General features: G+C 33.2%; 1 protein-coding gene across 2 annotated transcripts in view; it reads right to left on the bottom strand.

Annotated features, from left to right (window-relative positions):
• Nucleotides 1–27,394, bottom strand: part of MINDY3 (MINDY lysine 48 deubiquitinase 3) — a 95,870-nt gene that overhangs the window by 6,384 nt on the left and 62,092 nt on the right. For both annotated transcript variants that reach the window (XM_012551269.2, XM_031939924.1), the window contains 2 exons: nt 16,700–16,772; nt 1,678–1,750 (listed from right to left, as the gene is read on the bottom strand). In XM_012551269.2, the coding sequence (XP_012406723.1) occupies nt 1,678–1,750; nt 16,700–16,772 (146 nt within the window). The remainder of the gene's footprint in view (nt 1–1,677; nt 1,751–16,699; nt 16,773–27,394) is intronic.

The raw sequence follows: 27,394 nt of genomic DNA, 5'->3' as shown, positions 1-27,394 counted from the left end.
TGTTATTCTTATTCATTTTTTAATTCTCTGGTGTGTCCTTTAAAGCGTGTATGTCTCTCTGTGTGTATTTACATGTAGAATAAGGACATCAAATTACCAACTATCTTAGAAAATAAAGGATTTGAATATTATATTCTATCTAATGGGTCTCAGATGATTAGGTCAGTAGGTTTGAACAGGAGGCTAATGAAATCAGACTCACGGATTCTAGCCTACTTAAAAATGATGGACTCTCCAGAAGGGAACAAGTCATTCTACTACCACAGACTGGACCTCAGTCATTTTAAAAATGTCTTTTTAATTCATCCCTACATACAGCTAGAAAACAATTTAAACAGATCACTGTTGCCTACTTCATACAGCAAGGATACCACCAAATATTATAGTAAGGCATGAGAAATGTGGATTAATTTAAAAATGAATTTAGACATGGGAGTGGAGGTAAGTTAAGAAAGCAAAGATTTGATCTTAAATGCCTCTGATTCTTAGTCCAACATTTGCTCTACTACACAACGCTGTCATTCTTATACCTAAATAATATAGAGGAAAACTGGCAAACCACCATCATACCACTTGCTAAAATAGCTGAAGTTCCTTTAGACATCTCCTTTATTTCTACCTATGCTTACCTATTGAATATGTCTAAGTCATAATTTAATATAAAATTCTTAGATATTAATTTAGATTTGATTAGTATATGTGTTTATATGTGGTAGTATATTTACAAAGAGATCACATCTTAAATTCATCTAAAAAACACCAACAGGATTGTGAATACCAATATTGTTTATGTTGCTTACACTGAAATTCCTTGTTGCAATACTTTACATGTTAAAGTTTATTTTATTATTGTCAGCTAAAAATCGTGCAGAGCCTAAAAACATTAGAAGCTATCATGCCAATGTTCAGAAGAAACTGTTCAAATTTCCAGATTCAATTTCATGTTTGATTGATTAATATTTCACTTAGTATAATAAAAATGCAAATTATCCCTAAGGAGAAACAAAATGAGAAAATGCTTTTTAAAGGAAGCTATTATATAATTTAAAAAGTGCCTCTGCATAACACCAACGTTATGAGGACAAGAAAAAAAAAATGAACAGAAGGACTAGATTCTTCATGTACTAACACTTAAATTATTTAATCCAGATCATTTAGTTATCTAGAAGTATTCAATATTTTTGACTGCCTTTAAATATATATGGTTGAAGAGTCAAAGGGGGGGGGGGGAATTGGTTATTGATGAAAAACACTATTATCTATAATAAGACTGTTATAATTTCCTTCAAAGTTGTCCAAACCAAGTTCAAAATGTCAAAATAGAAAAAAAAAATTCAAAAGTTTTAGTAGTTAACAGCACAATACTTTGAAATTTCAAAAAAAAAAAAAAACAAAAAAAACCACAATTCCAACATAACTTTTAAATGCCTAATAAAAAGAGACAAGAGTATAAACAAGAAAGGTAATTTAAATGAAGTTTTAAAATCTTTTTTATCCATAATCCAAACTGATTATTCCTTTAATTATACTATTATCCACTATGACATTTGTGTATATTAAACACATTGTGTAGAATGTATATCTCAATAAAATAATTAATAATGGTATGGTAAATTTTGATTTTAATGGAAAATTTATTTATGGTTAAATAAAAGCTTTAATTTTCTATTCTCTTACTATTCAGGATCTGAAACAAGGTCCAAAGCTTTCATCACATCTTCTAGAAGTGTATCAGGTATAAATCCATTATCTGTAAAAATACCAGAAAATAAGAAATTATGACAGAAAAAGTCAACATCAAAAATCATTGTAGCCATACAAATTCTTATAAAAATCAAATGAGAGGGTTGTCACATCCTCATTTGGACTTTTATTTCGCTTAACTTGGACTTTCCATGGCTATTAATTTTACTGGCAAGAGCTCAGCATTATAGTACAATCACATTTATATCCTAACTTGTTCATCTATTCCCCAATTTATGGGTACCCCTTTATTCCTTCTTTCTTTTCTTTCCAGTTTCCCTGTGGTGTGAAAAGCATCATATTTAGTTTTGCTGGCTAAGTTGTTCTTGGATCTAAACCTAAACCTTTTGCCTTCTAAAATATCATATTCCAAGTTCTCTGTTCCTTCAAAGTGGTAGCTGGTAAATTCTGTGTGATCCTGATTATGGTTCACTGGTACTCAAATTCTTTCTCTTTGCTTGTAGCATTAATCCATTGAAGGGATTCTATATCGACTTTGCTTTCTGGTTAAGATATATGGGTAGTTTTCTTTTCATTTTTTTTTTTTAAGTATGATGTCAACGCTCTTTTTTCAGTTATTGCATTCAGATAGTCTAATGATTAAAATTTTCTTTCTCCTCGTCAGTTATCTACATCAGATGTTTTTGCTATGATACTTTACAATCTGTGGATTTTGATTTAATATTTTTAGTTGCCTCATGGTGTCACTGGCTTCTAATTAGTCCATTTCAATTTTCAAGGTAGCTTTTTGCTCAGACAAGATTTTGTATCTCTTGTGCCAAACTATTAATTCATCTGCTAATTTTTCTTCCATGGCTTTCAGTTTTTTTTTTTTTTCCTTTCAGTTTTTTCTTCAAGCACCTTCATTCTATATATAAAAAAATATTTTAAATTATTTATTTTTTAAACTCTTGCTTCATCTCTCCCAGGAATTCTAGCTGAGTGTGTGCCCAAGCTATGTTCTTATTCTGTGGCTTTGTTTGTAAATATTTTGGAATCATTCTCTTATTTAATGTCTGTGTCTTGAAGGGTATGATTTTTCAGCTGATGCTTTTCCTGTTTCCTTGGGGTACTGAGTGTTGTATTATTCCAGGAACTCAAGGGAAAGGCTAGGACACAGAAGCTTCTAGTATTTCCAAAGTGGGCTGATCCACAAAAAAATTTAACTGCTGGCTTCCTAGTCAGAGTTCTTACATGCTCCTGAGCTGAGATTAGGGCTGAACAAGAGTAGACCATTACTGGATTAAGCTTCTGTCAGCCAGTTAAAAAACTTTTTTGGTTCAGAGTGGGCTCCTCTTTGGTTTGGGATTCCTACTTAACTATTCCTTTGCAAGCAAGCTTAGATGCTTCAATTGAGACTTTGTCTGTAATCTGAGCAATACTGCTTCTTCTGGCTTCTAGGCTTTCTCCTCTCAGTACACTGTCCAGCACCTCCTTCCCTGGAACGCCCCTATCCATGCACAGGTTTGTTCAGGAAAACTAGTGCCTCTTAAGTCTTGCTGAGCTCTTTTTAGGGCTCACCCACCTTTAGTATCCACCTGTTTCGTCCAATTCTCAGTTGTGGCTCCAAAAACCTGTAGCATGTTCAGTAGCCACACCTCACTGAAACCATCTTGGTTGGCAGACTAAACCCAGTTGAGGTCTCAAATCTGTCAGTGAGTTAGGCAATATCTACCCCAAGCAGTGGATGATTTCCACTAAATTTTCTGAAAAGGGCCAATAAGAATTTATTCCAGCAGCCATTGAAGGAGGCTGAGGCGGGCAACGCAGAGGGCTTAGATCTTGATCTAAAGATGTCTGCTCATGCTGGGCCACCGCTGGCTGACATGACGTCTGTTCTGTCACTCTGCAAGGATTCAGGAAGAGAGAGTGAGGCTGACAACTTGGTGCCCATCTGCTCCACAGAATTTCAATTCATGTGCAAGTCATCGCTCCATGATGTCATGGGAACTCTTTGAAAACAAAGTAAATACTGTCCTCATATCTGTTCTCTGTTGTCCCTGTCTCTGTGCTCCAGGAGTGGCCACAAAGTGGCTGCCTGACACCCACAATATGGGTTCGGTGGCCCTGAGACTTATTGTCTGGTTCCTCTTCCTGGGTGTCGAGCTGCTGCTTGTAGGGTGTTTCTGGCAAACTTAGTTCCCAGTGAGTGCACATATGTGTCTGACTCTTTGCTGAGCCCAGCTGGACAAAAAGGCTCATTGTGACTTTAACTAGATTTCCCTATAAGGAAATGGTTTGGTGCAAATTCTCACTTTGTTTGGAGAAGACTGAAGTGGAACTTACTGTGCTGCTTCTTCCCACATTGACATTGTAGCCCTGTTTACTTAAGGATATCTTTTAATAAAAAGTATTCTTTTTACTACTGTTGAAATAATTGCCACAAGTTCCAATTACAGAATACTATCACCCTTTTATCACCCATAAGACATACTTAACTTCTGAAAGGAATTCAGTGATGTTATTTTTTTAGATAGATAAAATAGATAAAAATCAAAAATCTTTACTTGGATCTAATTAAAGAATATTACAATGTTAAAATGCAGAGTAGTATTTAATGTGGATAAAGACCATTTTGTGGGGGAAAAAAAAAATCCCTTTTTGGCACAATGGGAAAACTATATGGGTTGTGGCCAAATCATACTCAGCAGAGGAAAAATATGACACAGAAATGTTTCTAAGATATTTTAAAATTAAAGCAGTTTTAAAGAGACATCTTTTTATATCCATAAATGTACACTGCCCTTTCCCCATACCTATTAATTCATTCCTGAGGATTTTCTCAGTTTTAAAATACCTTGCATATAATATACTACTTAGCAGTTTTACATCCTGCCAAGTAGAATAGGGTATTTAAGAACTCTGCTTCTATAATCAAACAAAGCAGTCAAGTCAAAGCAGCAAAGTAAGATTTAGTTACTCTTCAACAAAATGTGGAACATACTGTACTGCTTTCTTCTCAATATGGTATTTTTTTTGGCTCATAAGCAAAAATAAGTCCATGTGTTGATCTGGACAAATATATCAGTGGGGCCTGATTAAGTAATGAGAATCATTTAATAAATTTCAAAATTAATATACTTTCAAGTGATTTACAGTAATGTACATGCCAAGGTATCTTAACATAGAGATAAGCAGAAATTTAAAAAAGACATTTAAGTAAAGTACTTATGAGCCATTCAAGCTTAGAAAACTGTAGTGGGCAAAAAAAGGCTTACAACTATTTATTTTGTTTAGTTGTATTCAGAACAATAATATTAAATAAGTTTCCAGATTTGGATAGAGTTTATTTATTAAACTACCTAGAGAAAGACATCTCAATATGAAAATGAGCAAGTTTCTGTTCATGGGGCATAGCATATATGGCCCAATCCTATTTGTGTATACTAACAATTATCTTTTTAGTAAGATTACTAGACTGGTGCTGAACCATCCATACATGATCACCTAGTCTCTATATGGTAAAATAGCAACTATCTATGAAGCCATTGACAATTTCATGCTAAAGAAATTTTCCATTTGTTAATGCATACAAAGCTTATTGGGTTTCATGAGAATTGAATCCACACTTTTATCTATAAGACAAGTTTCAAACTCTTAGTCTACAAAATTCCCAAGTACAACAAGAATTAAATTAAATTGTAATTGATAAATGTTTACTAAAATAAATAAAAATGCAATATACCACAGATAATGCTAATTAATTTTCTAAGTTGATACGCAGTCTACATAAATTTGTCCTGAGTTTGACAATTCTGATCTACAGTATGCTCCAGTCTTAGTATCATTTAAACAACCTCTACATAACATTACTTTGATTCCTTAATATAAATATGCAGACCTACCCTACCTATGTATGTACATAAAGTGAAACCAATATTGTCTATTTTCCACATATCTCATTCTTAAACTAAAAACATACTGAAAATATCCTAACTCAATTAACGTGTAATACATTCATTAGTTCAAGAAAACAGTTTGAGATGACCAAGGTACAGAATATTTATAGTTTTTTTCTTTATTTTATACTCTATCCAATCATGAAAACTTGAGTAGAAGGATTTACTTTTAGAAAGAGACCAGAAATATTAATTCTCAAAATATAAATATAAAAACTTCAATAATCCAGTAGCCAAGCAACCAATATTTTTAAAAAAATTGGCACAATGGGGAAACTGGAAATAGGAAGAGATTGAAGAATACGTGTGTTACCAAAAATATACATTTTGAAGAAATTTAAAAGAAAACCTCACTAGTCATTTTCCTAACTAGGAACCTCTGTATAGTTGAAAATCTGATTGGTTTGTGATCTAGCCATAAAATTACAAAAGCCAAGATCTACAGAAGTTGGAGCTCAAAAGTGAGATAGTATTATATATATAAATGTAGCATAGTGCGGAAAGGCACTAGACTTGGGAGTCAGGAACCTGAGTTCAAATCGTACCTAAGTTAGCTATGAAACTCCAGGTAAATTACTTGATTTGTGACTCAGTTTCCATATCTGTAAAATGAAAGGGGTTGGATTTGACTTCCACTAAGGTCTCTTCTAGCTCTAAAATTTTAATATCATCACACTAGCCACACTAAGGTAAAAAGAGAAGAAAACACTGTATAACTTCTTTCTGAATTGCACTTTTTTTTTTTTTTTAACATGACCAAACCGTTATTTTGCTGTACAAAAAGAATCGGACTCTGAAATATTGTACAATTAGCCTGTGAAGGAAATCAGAAATGCAGGTGAGCAAAAATGCTTTCAGGAAAGCCACTAGCTACTGAGAGCTGAGCATGAGCAGAAGGAAATCAAGGCATCAGTGACTGTCAATTAATTCATGCAACAGGACAAAAGGCTTTTTAAATATTCAAGCTATAAATTAATTTGCCAGGAAACTAAGTTAAGGTTGATCATCTATGAATTTTCAAATGTTTGGAGCTACTATGAGACAAAATATAGATTTTCTTAGGAGAGGAAAACAAATTTAAGTAATTGCTATTGTTTAATGACAGTAATGAAGTTATTTGTGTTTCTCTAAATTTTGTACTGTAATCTTACTTTAAAATAGCTTACTTTAAATTTTAAAAAGTAAGTAAAGGTAAGAAGGAAGTTATTTAATTAAAAACATATTTTTAACAGAGGAAAAAAAAAAGAGATCTCTGGGCCTGTAGAAAAGATAAATCATGGGGTTGACCTAACTAAAAGGAAATCATTATAACTCAGATGGTGGTAGTAATTAGACTTGTATTCATAGTACAAAAGTGAAAATAAACTACAGGGATTTCTTTGCAAATCCAAAAATATCAGATGAAAGTATATGGTACAGGTGTCAAGAAAGGTATGATTGCTAAGACAAAGAAGAGAAATGCTTATGTGTATAGCAATTAGCAAAGCAGTGAAAGACTCACAGCAATCACTGTAAGAGAAGCAGCCCCACCTTTCATGGATGTGTATATGTGTGTAGATACACACACACACAATTATTTATTAGAAATATTTTCAACCATAATGATTGAAAAATGAGAGAATTTAAGTCAATTTTTACCAAAGTATATATAATGAACTGAGACACTGGGATAATCATCGAGTCTATTAAATTACTATCCAATAATTCAACAAAATAAAGTGCTTTCGATTGCTATGATTCCTGTTCTACGAGTTCTAGATTCAAAGAACATGTATACAAGTATAAATTTTAATATTCTTGAAAAACATTTTAAAATCAGATCTGTCAAAATTATTTGATATTTGCTACTTAGTATGTATTCTGATTCCATTCTCATTTGGTAATGTGTTTCTGAAAACATCCTTTTGAATTTATATACACACAGAAACAAATAGGAACTAAAAAGAAAAAGAAATCAAACTATTACATTTTCTTAGGTCCACAACCTGATTTTTATTAACTTTGTCTAATTAGCTAAATTTAGACCTTGAACACATGGGATAGTGTTTATTTTTACTTTCAATTAGGAATTACTCCATAGGCTAGGAAGTGAATAATGGAAGGTGATCTGCCAAGGTCTTTGTAAAATTAAAATATTGGTAGGATTCCAAAAGAAGAAATAAACAGTTTAAAAAATATATCATGTATGCAAATATATATATCTTAGATCTTATTTTTAAAAGTATGATAAGCATATTAAAATAATTATCAGTCTTCTAAGATTCTAAGCTAAATATTTCTTGATCTTAGACAAACTGAGAGTTAAAATCAGTCTCTATAGTTTCACCTTTTTGGGGTTTTTTCCCTTTCTCATATTTTTTTCCCTTTTCCCCTTCAAAACACAGACTTTCCTTTTTTTTCCCTGTGAAGCATAAATATGGAAATATGTTTAGAAGAATTGTACATTTTTAACCTGTACTCGATTATTTGGTGTCTAGGGAAGGGAGAGAATTTGGAATACAAGGTTTTGCAAGGGTGAATATTGAAAATTATCTTTGTATGTATTTTGAAAATAAAAAGCTATTATCAACATTTAAAAAAGAAAAACTTTTATATTTCAATAAAAAAATAAAATTTACTACATGTGTAAATTTGAGAAAGATAAATAATGTTGTCATTTGTGTATTTTTCTCTAAAAATATTGGAATTGACGAGAAAAATGGTTCAGTATATTAGTATTAAGAAAACTTATTTGGGGCAGAGTCAAGATGGGGAAGTAAAGGCAACCTCTTCCCCCAAACCATTCCAAATTCCTTTAAATAATGACACCAAACAAATTTTAGAGCATCAGAACATCCAAAAAGATGGAGTAGAATATTTTTCAGCCAGAGACAACTTAGAAGATCAGTAAAAAAAAAAAAGGTCTGTGATGCCAGGGTGGGAGTCTAGTGTGCAATCTCAGCACAGCCTAGGCCCTGGCCCCAAGCCTCAGCCCAGACTGACCTCTGAATCAGCGGCAGTACTGGCAGCTTCTGGACTTCTCAGTCCAGAGTCACCAAAGAGGACCTGGAAGGTCAGCAGAAAAGATCTGTGGGACCAGAGTGGGAGTGTGCCATAGCCCCAGCTCAGGTCAGCTCATTAGATCTTACAGTGAGGCAGGGATACATCTGACAGCTCCAGGGTAGAAAAGAGTGCTTGTGGTCAGATTCCTAGAAGGATTTTTGAAAACAGTTGCACAAATCCCTTGAAGCTTGAGATAGTGTACCTTCTATCCTGGAAACAAATAAGAGAAAGGAGAAAGAGGAGAGACAGAGAAACAGGGAGAGATAGAAGGGAGAGGGAGAGAGAGAGACAGAGACACATAGAGGGGGGAGAAAGCAAGAGAGAGAAGGCGAGGGAAAGGGAGATAGGGATGGGGGAGAAGAAGAGGGGGAAGAGGGAGAGAGAGGAAAAATTAGAAAAAGAATTAAGAATGGTACAAAAAGCTAATGAGAACAATGCCTTAAAAAGCAGAATTGGCCAATTGAGACAGGAGGTACAAAAGCTCATGAGGAAAATAATTCCTTAAAAAATAGAATTGAGAAAATGGAAGTGAATGACTACATGACAAATCAAGATAAAATAAAGCAAAACAAAAACAGGGAAGAAAATGGGGGGTGGGGGTGGCATTTTATTGGAAAAAAACAATTGACCTGGAAAATAGATCCAGGAGAGAAAATTTAAAAATTATTGATCTACCAGAAAGGCATGATCAAAAAAAGGAGTCTAGACATCATCCTTCAAGAAATTATCAAAAAAAAAAAAAAAAGAAATTATCAAGGAAAATTGATATTCTAGATATTCTAGAACCAAGGAAAAAATAGAAATTGAAAGAATCCATAGATCACCTCTTGAAAGAGATGCCCAAATGAAAACTCTCAGAAATTTTATAGTCAAATTCTGGAACTTTCAGATTAAGGAGAAAATATTGCAAACATCCAGAAAGAAACAATTCCAAGTATATTAGAACACAGTTAGGATAATACAAGATTTAGCAGCTTCTACATTAAAGGACCAGAGGGCTTGGAACATGATATTCCACAGAGCAATGCAGTTAAGATTGCAACTGAAAATCACCTACCTGGCAAAGCTGAGTATAATCCTTCAGAGGAAAAGGTGATCATTCAATGAAATAGAGGATTTTCAAATACAGGACTCAGGAGAAGCATGAGGTAATCAGGAAAGTGATATCATAAGGGATTTAATAAGATTTATCAATATACATTCCTACATGGGAGGAAGTCATACTTGTAACTTATTACAACTTTCTCATTATTACGGAATCTAAAAGAAGCATATATGGACAAAGGACACCAGGCATTGGTATGAGTTTAATATGAAGGGATAATATCTATTTGAAAAATTAATACATTAAGGAGTAACAAGGAAATGTACTAAGGGAAAGGGAGAAGTGGAATGATGCAAATTATCTACCATAAAAAAAGAGGCAAGAAAAAGCTTTTATAGTAAAAGTAAAGAGGGGGAGGAGAGGGAGAGTGAGTGAACCTTATTCTCATCAGAACTGGCTCAAAGAGGAAATTACATATATATTCAATAGGGGTATAGAAATCTATGTTACCTTGCAGGAAAATAGGAGGAGAATGGGATATGCGAAGGAAGGGTGATATAAAAGAGGGCACATTAGGGGAAAGGATAGTCAATACCAAAATACTTTTGAAAGAAGGACAGGAGAGAGAGAATAAATGGGAGAAATACAGTTTACAAAAATAATTATAAAAAGAATTTTGATGCAAGTTTCTTTGAGAAGGCCTCGTTTCTCAAACATAGAGGGAACTGATTTAAATTTATAAAAAGTAAGAGTCATGCCCCAATTGATAAATGATCAAAAGATATGATCTGTGCCCAAAGGGCTATACCAAAAAAAGATTAAAAAAAAAAAAAAAAAAGGAAATGATCTATATGTACAAAAAAAACAGTCACAGCAGCTCTCTTCTAAGGATAAAACAAGTTAGAAATTAAGAGGATGCCCATTAGTTAGGGGAATGGCTCAATAAACTGTGGTATGTATTTGTGATGGAACATTATTGTTTTCTGGGAAATGATGAGCAGGATGCTCTCAGAAAAAACCACTACCACCTGGAAAGTGCTCCATAAACAAAGTAAAATATACCGTATACAAAGTAATAGTAATGTTTGGGGATGACCAGCTGTAAATCACTTTTGTTATTCTCAGTATACAATTATCCATGACTACTCTGAAGGACTTATGATGAAAAATCCTATCCATACCCAGAGAAAAGGAACTGATTGTTTCTGAATACAGATTGAAACAAAACAAAATCAAACTTTATTTTTCTTAAGGGTTTTTTTTTTTTTTTTTTAATTTTCATTAGGGTACAAGATTTTTCTTTTACAACTTTACTTTTATGGAAATGTTTTGCCTAACTTCACCTGTGACTTCTTAATTGTGAGAGGGAATAAGGGAGAGTACCTAGAACTCAAAAATTTTTTGTAAAACATGTAAACATAAAATTTTATTTTGAATGTAACTGGGGAAATTTTTTAAATAAATAAAATGCTTGGGGGAGAGAAAACCTACTTGCTTGTCATAGAATTATTAATTACTACAGTGTGACCTCAGACAAGTCACTCTGAAATTTCAACTATAAAATGAAGATAATAATAAACTGTCTGAATCTCCTAAGACTGCTGTAAAAATCAATAAAAAATGGATGGAAATGTCCTTTATGAACTCAAATAACTTTTTTGTTGTATATAACATTTTCTGACTTTCCTCCTTTCTCATGTCTGCCTTTCGAGTTTTCTAGCTTCCTTAATGTCTCAGCTAAACTTCCACCATCAACAAGATTAGTACTTAAGATTTATTTGTAGATAAATAATATTTATATATATATAACATATATTACTATATATAATAATATAATATTACTCCACTAAGTTAATGTTTATAGACATTCTAGATATTAATTTTTGCTGCCTCCTTCTTGCTTTGCCTTCTCCTGGTTGATTTTGTACTTTTGTTTCTTGAATGGGCATAGTTAGGCTTTAGCACCAGGTGGCCAGTAGTAGACCTAAGCTGATCCTTCGACTAGCATTGTACTTCCAGGCACATTATGATCTGCTAGAGCCCAAAGTCTCTTAGAAAGTTGGGATCATTTTCATGTCATTATGACACAAGGCAGGTCGTTATGGAAAAGTGAGAGGCAGGAAAAGCCAAAAACGACTGCAGAGCAAATAGATAAGAGAGAAACTGACATTATTAAGGTATAGTTGAGTTGCAAAGATCTGACAAATAAGAACATATGGAAAATGGAGGAAAAGGCAGAGTCAAGGACACTATAGGCATATAGCCAATATCAGAAGGAATGAAGAAATTAGAAGAGTAGGATTTTTAGAAATGTCCCCCATTTTTGTTACAGATTGCAGGACAGAGATGGCACCTCAAAGGTCATCTAATTCAAAGCTTCTTAATCTTTGGGTCATGACCTCATATGGGTCTGAATGTGGTGGCCACAAAATTATGATTTATTATCAGCAAATGCTTGATTTTTTTATACCTGTTTTACTTACATATTGGGATCACATAAATATTTCTCAAGCAAAGAGAGGCTGTGAATGAAAAAAGTTTTAAGAAGCCTTAATCTAATCCAATCCTTTCCTTTTATAGCTGAAGAAACCTGGTACCAAGAGGTTAAATGAAGGTTATTAAATGGCAGAGTTTATAATAAGACCTGGGTCTTATGACTGCCTATCCAGCACTTTTTACTGTATTTTGTCTTCCACCAGGTTAAAATTAAAAGTGCTCTACGAAAATTTCAAGGGAACCAGTGCAAGAGACCATAATAATAGGGAAACTGAGCTGAGCTTGGGAGAAAGAGAAAAATGGATATTAAAATATGGACACAAAAAAAAAAAAAAAATATGGACACAATGTGGTGTGCATTTTGGATATGGAAGATGTCCTGTGGAAATGCAGGGAGGCAGTGGATGGCATTTAAAATTCAGGGAATATCTAAGTAGTCTAATTGACGAACATAATATGTGAACATATGCAAATAAGATTATGAAGCATTTTAAATGTCAGATAAGGAAGAAGTTTGCATTTACCCTAGAGAGTAATAATAGGGACCCCATGAAGTTTTTCATTTCAATTCAGTTTAAAAAATATTAAGTACCTACTATATGCAAGGCATACTCAAATCTGTTAATCTCACTTATCTGGAAGTTTGCTTTCACAACGTAAAATTGCAACAATGCCTGTAGATGTGTAACTCCCATTTACATCTGCTACAACTTCACCACAAAAAGTCTACCTGTGTTAGAAGTCTTCTTTGATTTCTCGATGCATTGCAAAGACATCAGTGATCCACTCTAAGCCCCTTGTTCCTATCATGAGCCTCCCCTATGTTCTTTTTTTGTTATACATGTCTTTGAGAGGTTTCTTTAATCCTAGTCCTCTTTGAAGTCTCTCATTGGTTATTTTTGTGTTGTAGCCTGATGGCCCACACCTAGATCCAAGTATGGCCCACGCTCTGTGATCTTCATTTTCAATCTTTCTGAGTCCACACTGTTTCATGTCTTGTATCCATAACATTATTAGAGTACCAAAATTAATGGATTAGGCTTTGTCTCTGCACGAAGTCTGGGTCATTCAAGGAGTTTTGTAAATTCCTGAAGATATTCTAGCTCAGGCTTCTTGGCCCCAGGACTGGTCTTTGTTATTGTGTTCTTTACATCCATTTTCTTGCAGTCAGGGTGTATACCATTTTCTTGTAACTCCACTTGTTTTCCTCTTCATTAGATCCAATAGATTTTTCCATTTTTCTCTGTACTTATCACATGCATCATTTCTTCCTGCATAGTAACATTTCACTACATTTATGTGCCATAATATTTAGCCTTTCTCCAAATGATGGGCATCCTCTTTGTTTCTAATTCTTTGCTTTCACAATAATTGGTGCTATAAAGATTTTGGTATATATGGAGACTTTGTTTTTATGAATGACCTCTTGATGTTTGACATGTTACTTCTTACTTTACAAATTGTTCTGTTATGTTTATTTTTCCTTCTGTCTTTCCTGTATATTTTAAGTAGTATTTCTCTCTTTTCCTTTTTGGCAGGCCTATTAATAGTTGCTTCTTTCCTCTAAATAATGAAATATATATGTACATACATATATACAGACACACACACACATAAACATACACATATAATAAGCACAGTCAAGCAAAACAAACTTCTATTTGAAACAGGTGCTATCTTCAACCATAATCTTTCTTCTTGAAAAGCAAGTCAAGTGTTTTCTGATTAAGGCTTTTTCGGTCTGCTTTTCAAGGCAATGAATTCCTATCAGTTAAAATTCTGTATAAAATTACAACAATAGATGTCAATGCCATTTATGTGTTCATTACACATTATTTTTCATGTCTTTCCTAACTTTTAAAAACAGATTAGGATTTTTTTCCCAACCGCAGTGTGTCTGTGTGTGTGTGTGTGTGTGTGTGTGTGTGTGTGTGTTCTCATGATTTAGATAACAAAGACAAAGATGTAATAGATCTTGTCAAAGAACCTATATTTTATTGCTAAGGTTACTGAGCATAAAAGAAGGACATGGTCTGATCTATGCCTTTGGGATGAATATTTTGGCAGCTGATCAAATAAGGGCAAACAATTAGAAGGCTTTAAGAATAATATATGAAAGGTGCCAGGAGATTTGTATAAAGGAAGCTGCCATCATTGGAGGTAAAATGAATTCCTTAGAGAATTGATAAATAAGGGTTTTCTGTGAATATTAAAATCATGACAAAGATTTCAGGGACAGAGAGAAGAGAAAGAGCCTAAGTGCTAAAGCCACTATGAAAAATGAATGTAATCATGGAGGTCAACACATAGCAGAGACAAAGAATGGAAGAAAATGCTATAATAGGATTGTTATAAAGCTCAAAGAGGAGGAAATTTTTGAATCACAAAGGGAGAGCATTATTTCTTTTTTAATGTGTCACTGCTGTTTTTTCCCCCATTCTCTTCTTTTCTTAGAAGCTTTATCTTTATCTACTTCTCTCCTTAGAGACTGTTCTCTCCTCATCCAATCTCCCAAATCCTCTCTTGTTACAAATAAGCCAAAAGAAACAAATCAACAAAATAGAAGTATCTGGAAAAACTATCTCTTTTAACAGCTCTACTCTATAATCTTTGTACAATGAATTCGGGGAATGATTTATTATCAGTTATTTGGATTTGTGTTTGCTCATTACATTGATCGTGGATATTGAATCTTACAGGTTTTTTCCCCCCTTTACAATGTTGTCATTGTTTATTTCTCCTGATTCTGATTACTTCAATGATGTTCATGTAAATCTTCCTAATTCATATGAATCATAAATTCACTGGATTTGTTCTTTTCATCATCTTTTTATGATACAATGCATTCATGTTACATTCACATACAGTTTGGCAAATGTCTTTCATGTAATAACACTTTCACATAACACCAGAGGTTATTTGGAAATATCATTTTTCAGATTAAATATAGATATAATGTTCTGAATATTTAGCAAATGTAAATAAATTAGTCTGATATTGTGACCATATTTAATATAACATTAATTTATATAATTTCTTTCTCAAGTTCTGAGTTTATAAACTGCTCACTAAAAACCTGCAGTTTGAAATTTGTAATACATGACTAAAATATTGGCATTATCTTACTCAGAAAGTAATATTACTCCTTTCAGACTGTGCCCAAGGTTTGAGTACTAGTATAAACTTAACTGTTAATTTTGATGACCCAAAATAATTTCTAACAAGTAAAATGAACACAGAATGAAAAAGAAATAGTTAACTAGAGAAAAAAAAAAACACTTAAAAATAAATTTTAAACAAATTCCCCTAGTGTCCAAATTTTCAGGAAATTCACACAAATATAAAATGAAAACTATTCCTAGATAGCTAAATAGAAAGATATGAATAACTTCAAATTACTACATGGAGCTTATCAGCTATCACAATTTAAAAAAGGGGAAAATTAAAATAATTTTGAGGTTTTACCTCACATCCACATGATTGACAAGGATGATAGAAGAAGAAAATGGCAATTGCTAGAGGGACCATAGAAGGACGGGGCACTGATATAAGTGTGGGAGAGCTGTGAACTAGTTCAACTATTCTGCATATCCTTTAATCCAATGATAACATCTTTAGGCACATTAAGAGAGGACAGATACAAACAAAAATATTTGTATCAGTCCTTTTTGTTGTATCAAAGTATTAGAAACAAAAAGTGTTGATCAATTAGGGAGTGGCTGAGCAAATTATAGTTTATGGATGTAATGAAACATTACTGTATCTTAAGAAATGATGAATCTGATGGATTTAGAGAAACTTGGAAAGACTGATTCAGAATGAAATAAGCAGAATCAAGACAGGGAAAACTTACAAGTTAATTATAGAAAAGGAACTCTGAAGGATTATAGAATTTTGATCAAATTAGAAAACAATCAAGATTTTACGCAACTGATCCACATATTGGCAGAGAGGTAACAGAGTAGAGGCAAAGAATAAGACTAATATCTTGATTTATTTTCCTTAACTATATTTGTTACAATTAAACAAATTTACTTGGAGGAAGAGAAGTTAATACTGACAGCAATGTCAGCTAAAAAAGCATCAATAAAACATCTTAATCATATACAAAAGAAAATGAAAACTCTGAGTCTTCTTGTTACTATTAAGTTAATTTTGATACATATTTGAAAACAAAAGAAAATCTGTTTCATAAATACAATTTTTGTTGTCCACTGAAATATACAGAAATGTTTGACATTTCTTGATGTTTAACTCATAGTTTTCACCTAATTATTAAATGATGAGTATGACTATTCTTTTTCTGTTTTATTTTCCACTTTGCAAGAAGTGTATTTTATTTTTTATCTGATTTCAAATTAACAATTTATTAAATATTTTTTGGTAAGATTGAGATGAATATCACTAAGTATCAGTTTATGTAGGGACATAGAAAGATAAAGTCAACAAAAGTGAAAACAATGACGTTTCTTACCTTCAGGGTCATATGTTTGAAAAACTCTCCTAGCTTGTTCTGAAGGAGCTTCAGGTGCAACTAAGGCCATATCCTGAAAAAGATAAAAATTTTTAAATAAATTCAAATCAACAACTCAGAGGGGTGGAGCTATTACTAAAAAAGGGGGGGAGGGGAAAAAGAAAAAGAAAAAAGAGACAGGAACAAATGAAGTAAAAGTTACCCAAGATCAGTTTTATTCACTATTCCACTTAACTACTTCTGCCTCTGCATAGACCAAAACTCCCCAATAAATAACCATCAAAGAATAAGAACAAACAGCCCTTAAAGTAAAACTGACAAACTATTAACAACTGTGTGAAAAATCTTTCTTAATAAGAAAAAAGCAAAGGAAAAACCCAGAGGTTTTAGCTAACACAGCAAACTGGCAAAGATACCAAAAGAAAGGAATAGTCAATGTTGGCAGAGTTGTGAAAAGCTAAGTGTACTGCTATGTTTTTGGTCAAGCTATAAATGAACACAACCACTCTGGAAAGCAATTTGTAATTATGCAAATAAAGTCACTCAAAATTATTTAGATCTTCTTGACCCTGAGATTCTAAGGTTTACTATAAGAGCGCTGACAAAAAGAAAAGCTCCATATACTTCAGAATATCGACAGCAGTACTTTTTGTGGCATCAAATAACTGGAAATAAAGTGGATGTCAATCAGTTTGGAAATGGCTAAACAAATTGTGATAGGCAAATTTAACAGCATAATTCTGTTTTCTAAAAAAATTTAAGCACGATGACTTTAGAGAATCATAGCTAGACTTCTATGAACTGGTGAAAAATGGAGGTAAGACGACTAAGGAAAACAATATCAAAATAACTACAACAATATAAATGGAAAGAATAATTGAAACAATCAAAAATGAATGTGGTGAAATTATAAAGAACAAGTCTGGCTCCACCGAAGAAATAAGAGGGAAAAAAAAATTTTTTTCTTGACTCATTGCAGAGGGGAAGGGAAGAAGCACTTCACAAGTGCTGACATCCTGTAATAATGTCAGATAGTTTTGATGTACTCACTGTTTTTGATGAATTTCTTTTAATTAAAAAAAAAACTTTCATTATAAGGGATAGCTTGTTGAGTAGAGAGACAAAGAAAGAAATCTAGGTGATATAAAAACAAAGTATCTCAATAAAAATTCATTTTTAAAAAAAAAGTTACTAGAAAAATATTCCCAATACACATTTGTGAGTAGAACACCTTTCTCCATAGCTCTTTGCTCAAAAAGCTTTTGGCAGATGTCCAGTGTTCAAAGGATAATAAAACATATGCTAAGCTCGACATTTAAGGTATTCTAAAATTGGGCTCCAAACAATATTTTTAACTTTATTCATTCTTCTCCTCTAAATTCCATACAAACTATACCTCTAATCTGTTCCCTTATTTTATCCTTTCTGAATTCGTGAGGCCTATCTTACATAATTGAACTGTAGTGTTATATCAGAATTGAAGTCATCTCCATTAAAGCCTTCTCTCTGATTTTCCTAGCTCAAAGTGTGTAGCATTTTGTTTGGAAATCTCCTTTGCTCTCACTACACTAAATTATATTTATCTTTGAACATATCTTATTTCTCATGTAAGTGCTTAAGTTCCTTAAAGACAAGAATTGTTACTTCCCACCATGCTTTGCACTATATAGATATTTAAATTAAAAAATAAAATCATAGTAGACACTCAAGTCTTTTGCAATATCCACAGTGAGTGAAGGATGAAGAATCAATAAGGAATAAGGACAAGAATTCATCAAAGAGATCAGAAAATAATCAGGAGAATGATATAGAAGCAAATGGAGGAGAATATTTCAAGAAAGACTGGATGATCAACAATGTAAAATGCTCCAAAGAGAGCTGAAAATGAAGACTTTTTTTTAACCTCTGGTTTGGATAAGAAAGAAGTAGAGATCAATTTTTAACAAAATAATAACCATGGGGATAAGGAATGTAAAAAAGGTTAACAATCTAGATCAAAACTTTAAGCTCATTGAAAGGCTATTCAGTTAGTTATTAGTTAAAGTAAGTTATTATTCTGAATAGTTATTCAGAGAAGAGGAGATATAATCATTATCACCATCTCATGTAATTCTTTCCTTGAACCTACTTTCATCAGATGACTTTACTTTTGCAAGTCTTCTCCATATAAGACTAACCTTTGTTATTTAACTTCCAAACACTCTAAAATTATGTAGCTGAAAGGAAAGTAAGACTTGGAATCCTTGCCAAAAACAAATGAATGCCCACATATTTTTAAAAGGCTTACTTTAAAAAATATCTAAAGATGAAGCATCTAACTACTCTAGATAACCTATTCTAATATTTAGTCAATCTGCTTATGTCTGATCAAACTATTGAGTCAATTTAAACCCACTCCCTCTTAAAACAGGTTGTTATGAATATAAAAATAGGAAGTTAACAAAGTATCATTAGAGATGGCATATCAACTCATTAATATTTAACATGTTAATAGATGGCTTTTTTTCTTTACAGTCTAAGTAACATGTGTATAACAAGTTAAAATATACATCTCTAACCATATAAAATACTTTAGGTTAGTGGGATAACCCCCACTTTTCTACTCTGGAGAAGAAAGTATGTTTTCTTTTCTTTTTTCCTAGAATTTTTATTATTTTTCTACCCATTACTTAAAGTCCTTTTAGTAATCAGTTCACTTACACTGCAGTAGTCATTCAGCTTGGTTTCTTTGGTTTAGATTATTTCACTAGGATAGTTTCTTAATATCTTCTCATGTTTCTCTGAATTCCTCGTATTTATAATTTTTTTGCTCTTCAATAAGTCTATGAACTCAGATTATTTGACAACTTCCCATCAGATGGGCACTAGCTTTGTTTCCAGTTCTTTGCTTCCACAAAGGGTGCTGTTATGATTTTTTTTTTTTGTTGTTATATAATAGATCTTTGTTTCTTAAGATCACTGGATCAAAGAGAATTAGCTCTTTGGGCTCTGAACCTGGGGCCTACAACTTGTTTAATAATATTTTACAGCTCTATTATTCATTCATGCATGCATTCATTTAGTTATATTAAAACCTTTTATTTTCAAAACATATGTGTGGATAATTTTTTAACATCAACACTTGCAAAATCTTGTGTTCCAATTTTTCCTCTCCTCTAGATGGTAAGTAATCCAATATATGTTAAATCCAATATATTCACACGTATTTATACAATTATCTTGCTGCATAAGAAAAATCAAATCAAATTGGAAAAAAAAATGAGAAAGAAAATAAAATGCAAGCAAACAACAAAGAGTGAAAATGCTATTTTTGATCCACACTCAGTTCTCACAGGTATAGATAGCTCTCTTTATCACAAGATCATTGGAACTAGCCTGAATTATCTCATCCATCAGAATTGATCATCGTATAATCTTGTTTTGCCATTATAGCTCTACTTTAATAGAACTGGTTTTTTTGTAATCATATTTTATTTTATGCATTTACAAATATTGTGTCTATGACACAAGATTACAAACTTCTGATTTAGTTACTTTTCTTATATAATTAAAAACTGGAATCCAGAATACCTGGATCACTTCATAAGATATCACTATGATGATGGATAAGAATGTTTACATTCTCATATGTCCTTTTAACATTGATATTCTCATCTATGATCTTTGTCAATATATATGGCTTTAAACCACAACTCAAAATTGTTTTAAGTTGCATTTTTTTTAGTTATTGGAAGAATGTGTTTTCATAGGCATTTAAAATCTGAATTTCTTTTGAAATTGTTATGTTTACACCTTTTGACTAAGAAATAAATTTTAGTGCCATATAATTATATCAATTCATTATATAGTTTGGATTTCGAATTTTTATGTTTTTTTGATGCATATAACTTTTATTCTCTTCTGACTTTATTTACATGAAAAGTCTAAGTTTACTTGTCTGTTCCACTAATTTGCTCTTCTGTTTTTAAATAGAATCTGATGATTACTGCTTTATATTACAATTTGAGATGTGATGTTATGCCCCTTCCTCAATACTTTATTTCTCCTTTTTTCCCCTAAAATCCTAGACTTATTTTTTCGAACAAATGTGGCTAACATTTTGTATAGTTCCAAAAGGGCTCTACTCGGTAATCTGAGTACTAAATATATTTAGATTGCATGTTATTTATTAAATTATACTGGCAGCTGATCCAGCAGTGTTACTACTGGGATTATATCCCAAAGAGATTATAAAGATGGGAAAGGGACCTGTATGTGCACGAATGTTTGTGGCAGCCCTTTTTGTAGTGGCTAAAAACTGGAAACTGAATGGATGTACATCAGTTGGAGAATGGCTGAATAAATTGTGGTATATGAATATTATGGAATATTACTGTTCTGTAAGAAATGACCAACAGGATAATTTCAGAAAGGCCTGGAGAGACTTACACGAACTGATACTGAGTGAAATGAGCAGGACCAGGAGATCATTACATACTTCAACAACAATACTATATGATGACCAGTTCTGATGGACCAGGCCATCCTCAGCAACGAGATCAACCAAATCATTTCTAATGGAGCAGTAATGAACTGAACCAGCTACGCCCAGAAAAAGAACTCTGGGAGATGACTAAAAACCATTACATTGACTTCCCAATCCCTATATTTATGCACACCTGCATTTTTGATTTCCTTCACAAGCTAATTGTACAATATTTCAGAGTCTGATTCTTTTTGTACAGCAAAATAACGTTTTGGTCAGGTATACTTATTGTGTATCTAATTTATATTTTCATATATTTAACATCTACTGGTCATCCTGCCATCTAGGGGAGGGGGTGGGGGGTAAGAGGTGAAAAATTGGAACAAGAGGTTTGGCAATCGTTAATGCTGTAAAGTTACCCATGTATATATCCTGTAAATAAAAGGCTATTAAAAAAAATAAATAAATATACATATTTTTTATGTATTGGCAAAATTATACTGGCAGGGCACATCTACAAGCAGTGAACAACTCTCCAGTTAAGTCTCATCATATTTCTATAGGGTGTTTTGTGGTAATATTCTAAATTAAAACTTTCTTGGTAGGTAAACTCCCAGATATTTTATGTATTATGTTGTTCTTCTGAATGGAAATTCTTTTATTGCCTGTTTCTGGTTTTTTGTTAGTACTGCTTAGAAATGCTGATTTTTGCAGATTTTATATCAAGCTACCAGGCTGAAGCAAGTCAACTAGTTTCTTTGCTGATTCTCTGGAGTTTTCCTAAGTAATTACATTATTTGAAAAGAAAGATATGTTCTAGTTTTACCTATTTCTAATGGGAAAGCCTCTAGTATTTTTCATTTGCAAACCATCTTAGCTCTTGATTTAAATCCCTTAGTTATCTCCCATACAAAGATCTGCAACACTGGTTTATTTGTTGTTGCTCAAACCGGGTACATCCATCTCCATGCCTATGCACCAGCTGTCACCATGCCTGGAATGTCTGCTTCATTCACCTCCATCTTTTAGCTTTTCTAACTTCTTTCAAGATTCAGCTCAAATCCTGACTTCTGAAAGTAGTTTCTGATATATCCTTTCCTATTACCTCCCATTTATTTTATATGTTTCTTGTATGTATTTAATTAACTGTTTTATGCCATTCCTTGTATCCCAAATGCTAGTTCTCTGAACATCATAAATACTTAAATTTTTGTGATTGAGAAAGCATACTAGATATTCTCAAAGCAGTTATACTAGGCTCATTTGAATACCATTCCCTTTTCAAGATATAAAGCAATTTGCATTTTAAATGTTTACTATTTTCCAGGAATTATGCTAGATTTGGGGGATGCCTTTGATAAGATAATTAATAACTAATTCTGTGAGGGCATGAAGTAAAGCTCAATGGTTTATATTTTTCAGATGTCATTCATTTCCCCTTTGTAAAATTAGGACCTTTATCCTTTTCTAGTTCTGTGGAACTTCCATAATTTTCCATAATCTTTTAAAGATCACTATCAACAACTTAGCAATCACATCTCCCAATTTAAGTTGGCTGATTACTGGACATCCTCTATGATAATCTCTAGCTCTAAACTGATGATCCTATGATGTATATATTTTCAGGCCATGAATAATTTGCTTACTATGGGTGGACATGCTGAATTTGAGATGCTTATAGAACATACTGTATGACATATCCAAAAAAGACGTTTGGTAATACTGATTTATAACTCAGGAGAGATGCTAACTGGATATAAATATTTGGAAATAATCTGTATGAAGATATTAATCTGATGGTAGCTGATGAGATTACCAAATAAGACAGTATAACTTGAAAAGAGAAAGGACTAGGGCAGGAATTAGGGGATATCCATGGTTATAGGTATATAGAAATGGAAAAAAAATGCTAAAGAGACTGAGGAGGACTAGATGAGAGTACTGTACCCAAAGTATTATCACTAAAAAAAAAAATAGTATCCAGGGGATGAAGGTGATCAATACATCAAATTCTACACAGAGGAAAAAGAAGAGTAACAATGGAGAAAAGTTCATTATGGGAGGGGAAAGGAGAGGAAACTAAGGAGATGCCCATCATTTGGGGAATGGCTGGATACACTGTGGTATATGAATGTATGTAATGAAGAAGATGGTTTCAAGAACCATTTAAGACCTAAATTAATACATGGTGAAGAGGACAGAACCAGAGCAACAATTATAAAAATGAATCATTATGAAAAATATGTGAATTTTAATCAACTATAATTCCAGAGAACTGATAAAGAAAAATATTGCTTTCTTCCCCTTTTTTCTGCTTTCTTTCAAGTAGATAGGGAGGATGTGAGAAAGAGAAAAAAGAATGCCCAACAACTGACAACAATAAAAGATAAAATGTTCATTATTTCCATTAGTATCTTTAGATTTCTTCTTCTAGGGAAAGGGACCTGCATGTGCCAAAATGTTTGTGGCAGCCCTATTTGTAGTGGCTAGAAGCTGGAAAATGAATGGATGCCCATCAATCAGAGAATGGTTGAGTAAATTGTGGTATATGAATGTTATGGAATATTACTGTTCTATAAGAAATGACCAGCAGGATGAATACAGAGAGGATCGGTGAGACTTACATGAACTGATGCTAAGTGAAATGAGCAGAACCAGGAGATCATTATATACACCTCAACAACGATACTGTATTGATAAAGATGCACTGGCTCCAGCAGACAGGTTTTATAACCCACCAGAAGAGCAATGTCCAGTGAGAGCAGCTCCACTATCTTTAGATAATCGCCAGGTGATGTGGAGAGATCCAGAAAGTGGTGAATGGAAGGGACCAGATAGGTTAATTGCTTGGGGGAGAGGGTTTGCTTGTATCTCCACAGGTGGAGAAGGAATCAGATGGGTGCCAATGAGTCGTATTCGCCTTGTCCATTAGAGAGAAACAGAAAAAGAGAAAAACCTCTAAACAAAGGAGAAGATTTAAGAAACATCTGACACTGAAGGAGCATGGCTGACAATGAGACTGTTAAAATAACTTTAAAATCTTCAGAAGTCATTGGATTTCTAACACAAGATGAGACTATTTCAAGTTCTTCAAAAACAAAGGAGAAGATTTAAGAAACATCTGACAGAGCATGGCTGACAATGAGACTGTTAAAAGAATTCTAAAATCTTCAGGAATCATTGGATTTCCTAACACAAGATGAGACTATTTCAAGTTGTTGAAAAACCAGCAAGAATCATTGGATTCCTTGAGATGAAAAATGGTTGATGAGACTATTGCAGTACTTCAGAGCTTACAGGAATTATTGGATTCTTGGCACATTAACTAATGGATAATGAATTCCTTTGGGGCTATTTTTAGGACTTATGGACATATAGAATTCTGTATGTTGATTCATGTTATGAAAAATTGTTTACTTCAAAGCTTACAGGAATTATTGAATTCCTGGCACATGAACTAATGGACAATGGCTTCCTTTTGGACTATTTCTAGGACTTGGGGACATGTACAAATTTTCATGTTATCTGTTACATTACTACTAGCCTGTATTATATTGCTATGTGCTTATGTAACTGTGTTTAATGCCTCCCATATTGATGGATTTATGTACACCTTGTTTCATACTTGTTTCAAGTGAACCCCTTTAGAAACCCGCTAATCTGATTTGATTTTCTACTTCCTTATGGTGTTTTTACTCCTTTTTTGAGCAGTCTGGGAAGGTATGATCACTTTTTTGGGGTTCTCACCTCTGTGAGAAGTCAGGGAGGTCATGACCACCTATGTTCTAAATCAAAAGAAAAGGGGAGATGTTGGAATCTTTACAAAATGTTAAGTCATTAGAGCTGATAGAGACAATAATTATCTAATTTAGCATGGTTCAGTATGATTAATCTGATCCTATGAGGAGATGTTATGGGCCAGAACTTGAAACAAGGTACGAAGTACAACTGATAGACAATAATGCTTATGTTCACATCTTTAGAGAGCTCTTATAAGCAAGAAGTATTTAAGTACTCATTGGAGTTCACACGTTTGGGAGATTTCAGGGTTTAGTATGAGATATCTGAATTCACACCTCCCGTGAAGCTCTTAGGGCACTCTGGGAGATAACCGATAATCCCATTCTCTCAGAGGAGGAGTTAACCTTTGGGAGATCATATATATAGAGGAAGCTCTTAGAACTTGGAGAGTCTTACTTTGGAACATTGACTGGGGTTGGAGAGGAGCACTCTGGGAGGAAGCCCACAAAGCCCTCTCTCCCAGGCAAGAGAGATTCATTACAACTTTCACCTTGTTCCTGGCTGGAGGCTGAAGAAAGCAGAGGCAGAAGCAAAGGACAAAGCTACAAGAACTCTTAGAACCAAGCGGAGAGATATGCCTCTGAGCTAACTGAGCTATATTGAAGGACACAATAAAAGATCTGAACTTTTATCAGCTGGCTGCGATTTTGGGTGATTATTTACTTTCAATTGAAACTAAGGCTGCCTCCAGAAAATCTCCCCGAGAAACCTGCCCTCTCCCCCAGAGAGAACCATCATATTATATTTTAAAGAACAAGAACACCACACTGTATGAGGATGTATTCTGATGGAAGTGGATTTCTTCGACAAAGAGAAGATCTAACTCAGTTTCAATTGATCAAGGATGGACAGAAGCAGCTACACCCAAAGAAAGAACACTGGGAAATGAATGTAAAGCTTGCATTTTTGTTTTTCTTCCCAGCTTATTTATACCTTCTGAATCCAATTTTCCCTGTGCAACAAGAGAACTGTTCGGTTCTGCACACATATATTGTATCTAGGATATACTGCAACCTATTTAACATGTATAGGACTCCTTGCCATCTGGGGGAAGGGTGGAGGGAAGAAGGGGAAAAATTGGAACAGAAGTGAGTGCAAGGGATAATGTTGTAAAAAATTACCCTGGCATGAATTCTGTCAATAAAGTTATTAAAAAAAATTCTTCTTCTATCTCACTAGAATTGCTTTTTGTATTTCATCATGAAGCACTTCTCTTCCCTTCCTTTTGTTCAGTTCTTTTGTAATAATTTAAAATAAAAGATGTCACCCAGGCCTTCCATGAGCTATGTAAAAGCTATTCCTTATAAATCTAGATTATCTTCCAAACTTCAAGAAAGGGCTGGAGTTTGAGCTATGCCTGGAAGGATGGCTGAGATTTCAATAGAAATAAAAGAGGAAGGAAGCATGTCAGCTGTAGAAAATAAAAAATATGGGGAAGAAGTGGCTATTTGGGGGGAAATTCTTAGTTTGGTTTTGATATTCAGTAAGATAATAATCACAATAATTTGATAGTTGATGACTTACAAGGAAATAAACATTAATTATTTCAAATGATACTCATAATTAGTCCTATGCTATAATTAAACTCATTTTACTAATTAGGAAAACTGATTCTCAGAGAACTAAGTGATTTGCTAAGAGTTACAAAGCTAAGAAGTATGTGAAGTTAAGATTTACAACAAGAAGTTTTAGGTGCATAGGTCTAGATTATACATTGCTGTTTCTCAGCTTACAACAAGCCAGCAATATCAAGCCAAGGAGTTTTGCTTTTGTGTGTGTGTAAGGCAATGAAGATTAATTAAAATTTTTTTGAGCAAGATTATCAAAATTACAACTGTTAATCGAGAAAATGTGTATATGCTAGGAGTAATCATTTAAAGAATAACATTTCAATTAGAGTTATTGAACATCAGTTCAATACAATTTAAAATCTAAATCCAAACAAAACAAGAATTTTAAAATGTGTTTATGAAATAAAGAATGAGATTAAAAGAATTTTTAATTTAATTTTCCATCTTACTCAAGAAAAAGCCTTAAATACACTGAAGGATCTTTTTTGCACTACTTACTTTACCATACAAGTGAAAAAAGTTTCAAGAAAATATATTCTAACAACAAAAATCCCTTAAACATTAAACCTTTTTTTTTTTTAATCAGTAACCTAATCAAGCTGGTCACCTCATCTATCCAGGAATATAGCAAGTACCAGAAATCAAAGGGAAGTTTTGATTTTTTTTGGGGGGGTCACTCAAAGTATCTAAAATATGCATAACCATATGAGCTATTTTTTTTTAATACATGTATACAAGCAAGGGAAGCTAGGTGGCTCAGTGGATAGAGTATCAGGCCTGAAGTCAGAGATTCAATTTCCAGAGTTCAGATCTGGTCCCAGATACATACTAGCTATACAAATGTGGGCAGGTTATTTT

This window comes from Sarcophilus harrisii, chromosome 5, assembly GCF_902635505.1.
Source record: "Sarcophilus harrisii chromosome 5, mSarHar1.11, whole genome shotgun sequence".
Taxonomy (NCBI): Eukaryota; Metazoa; Chordata; class Mammalia; order Dasyuromorphia; family Dasyuridae; genus Sarcophilus; species Sarcophilus harrisii.
The sequence above is the reverse complement of the archived record's forward strand: the minus strand, read 5'-3'. Positions and strand labels throughout refer to the sequence as shown.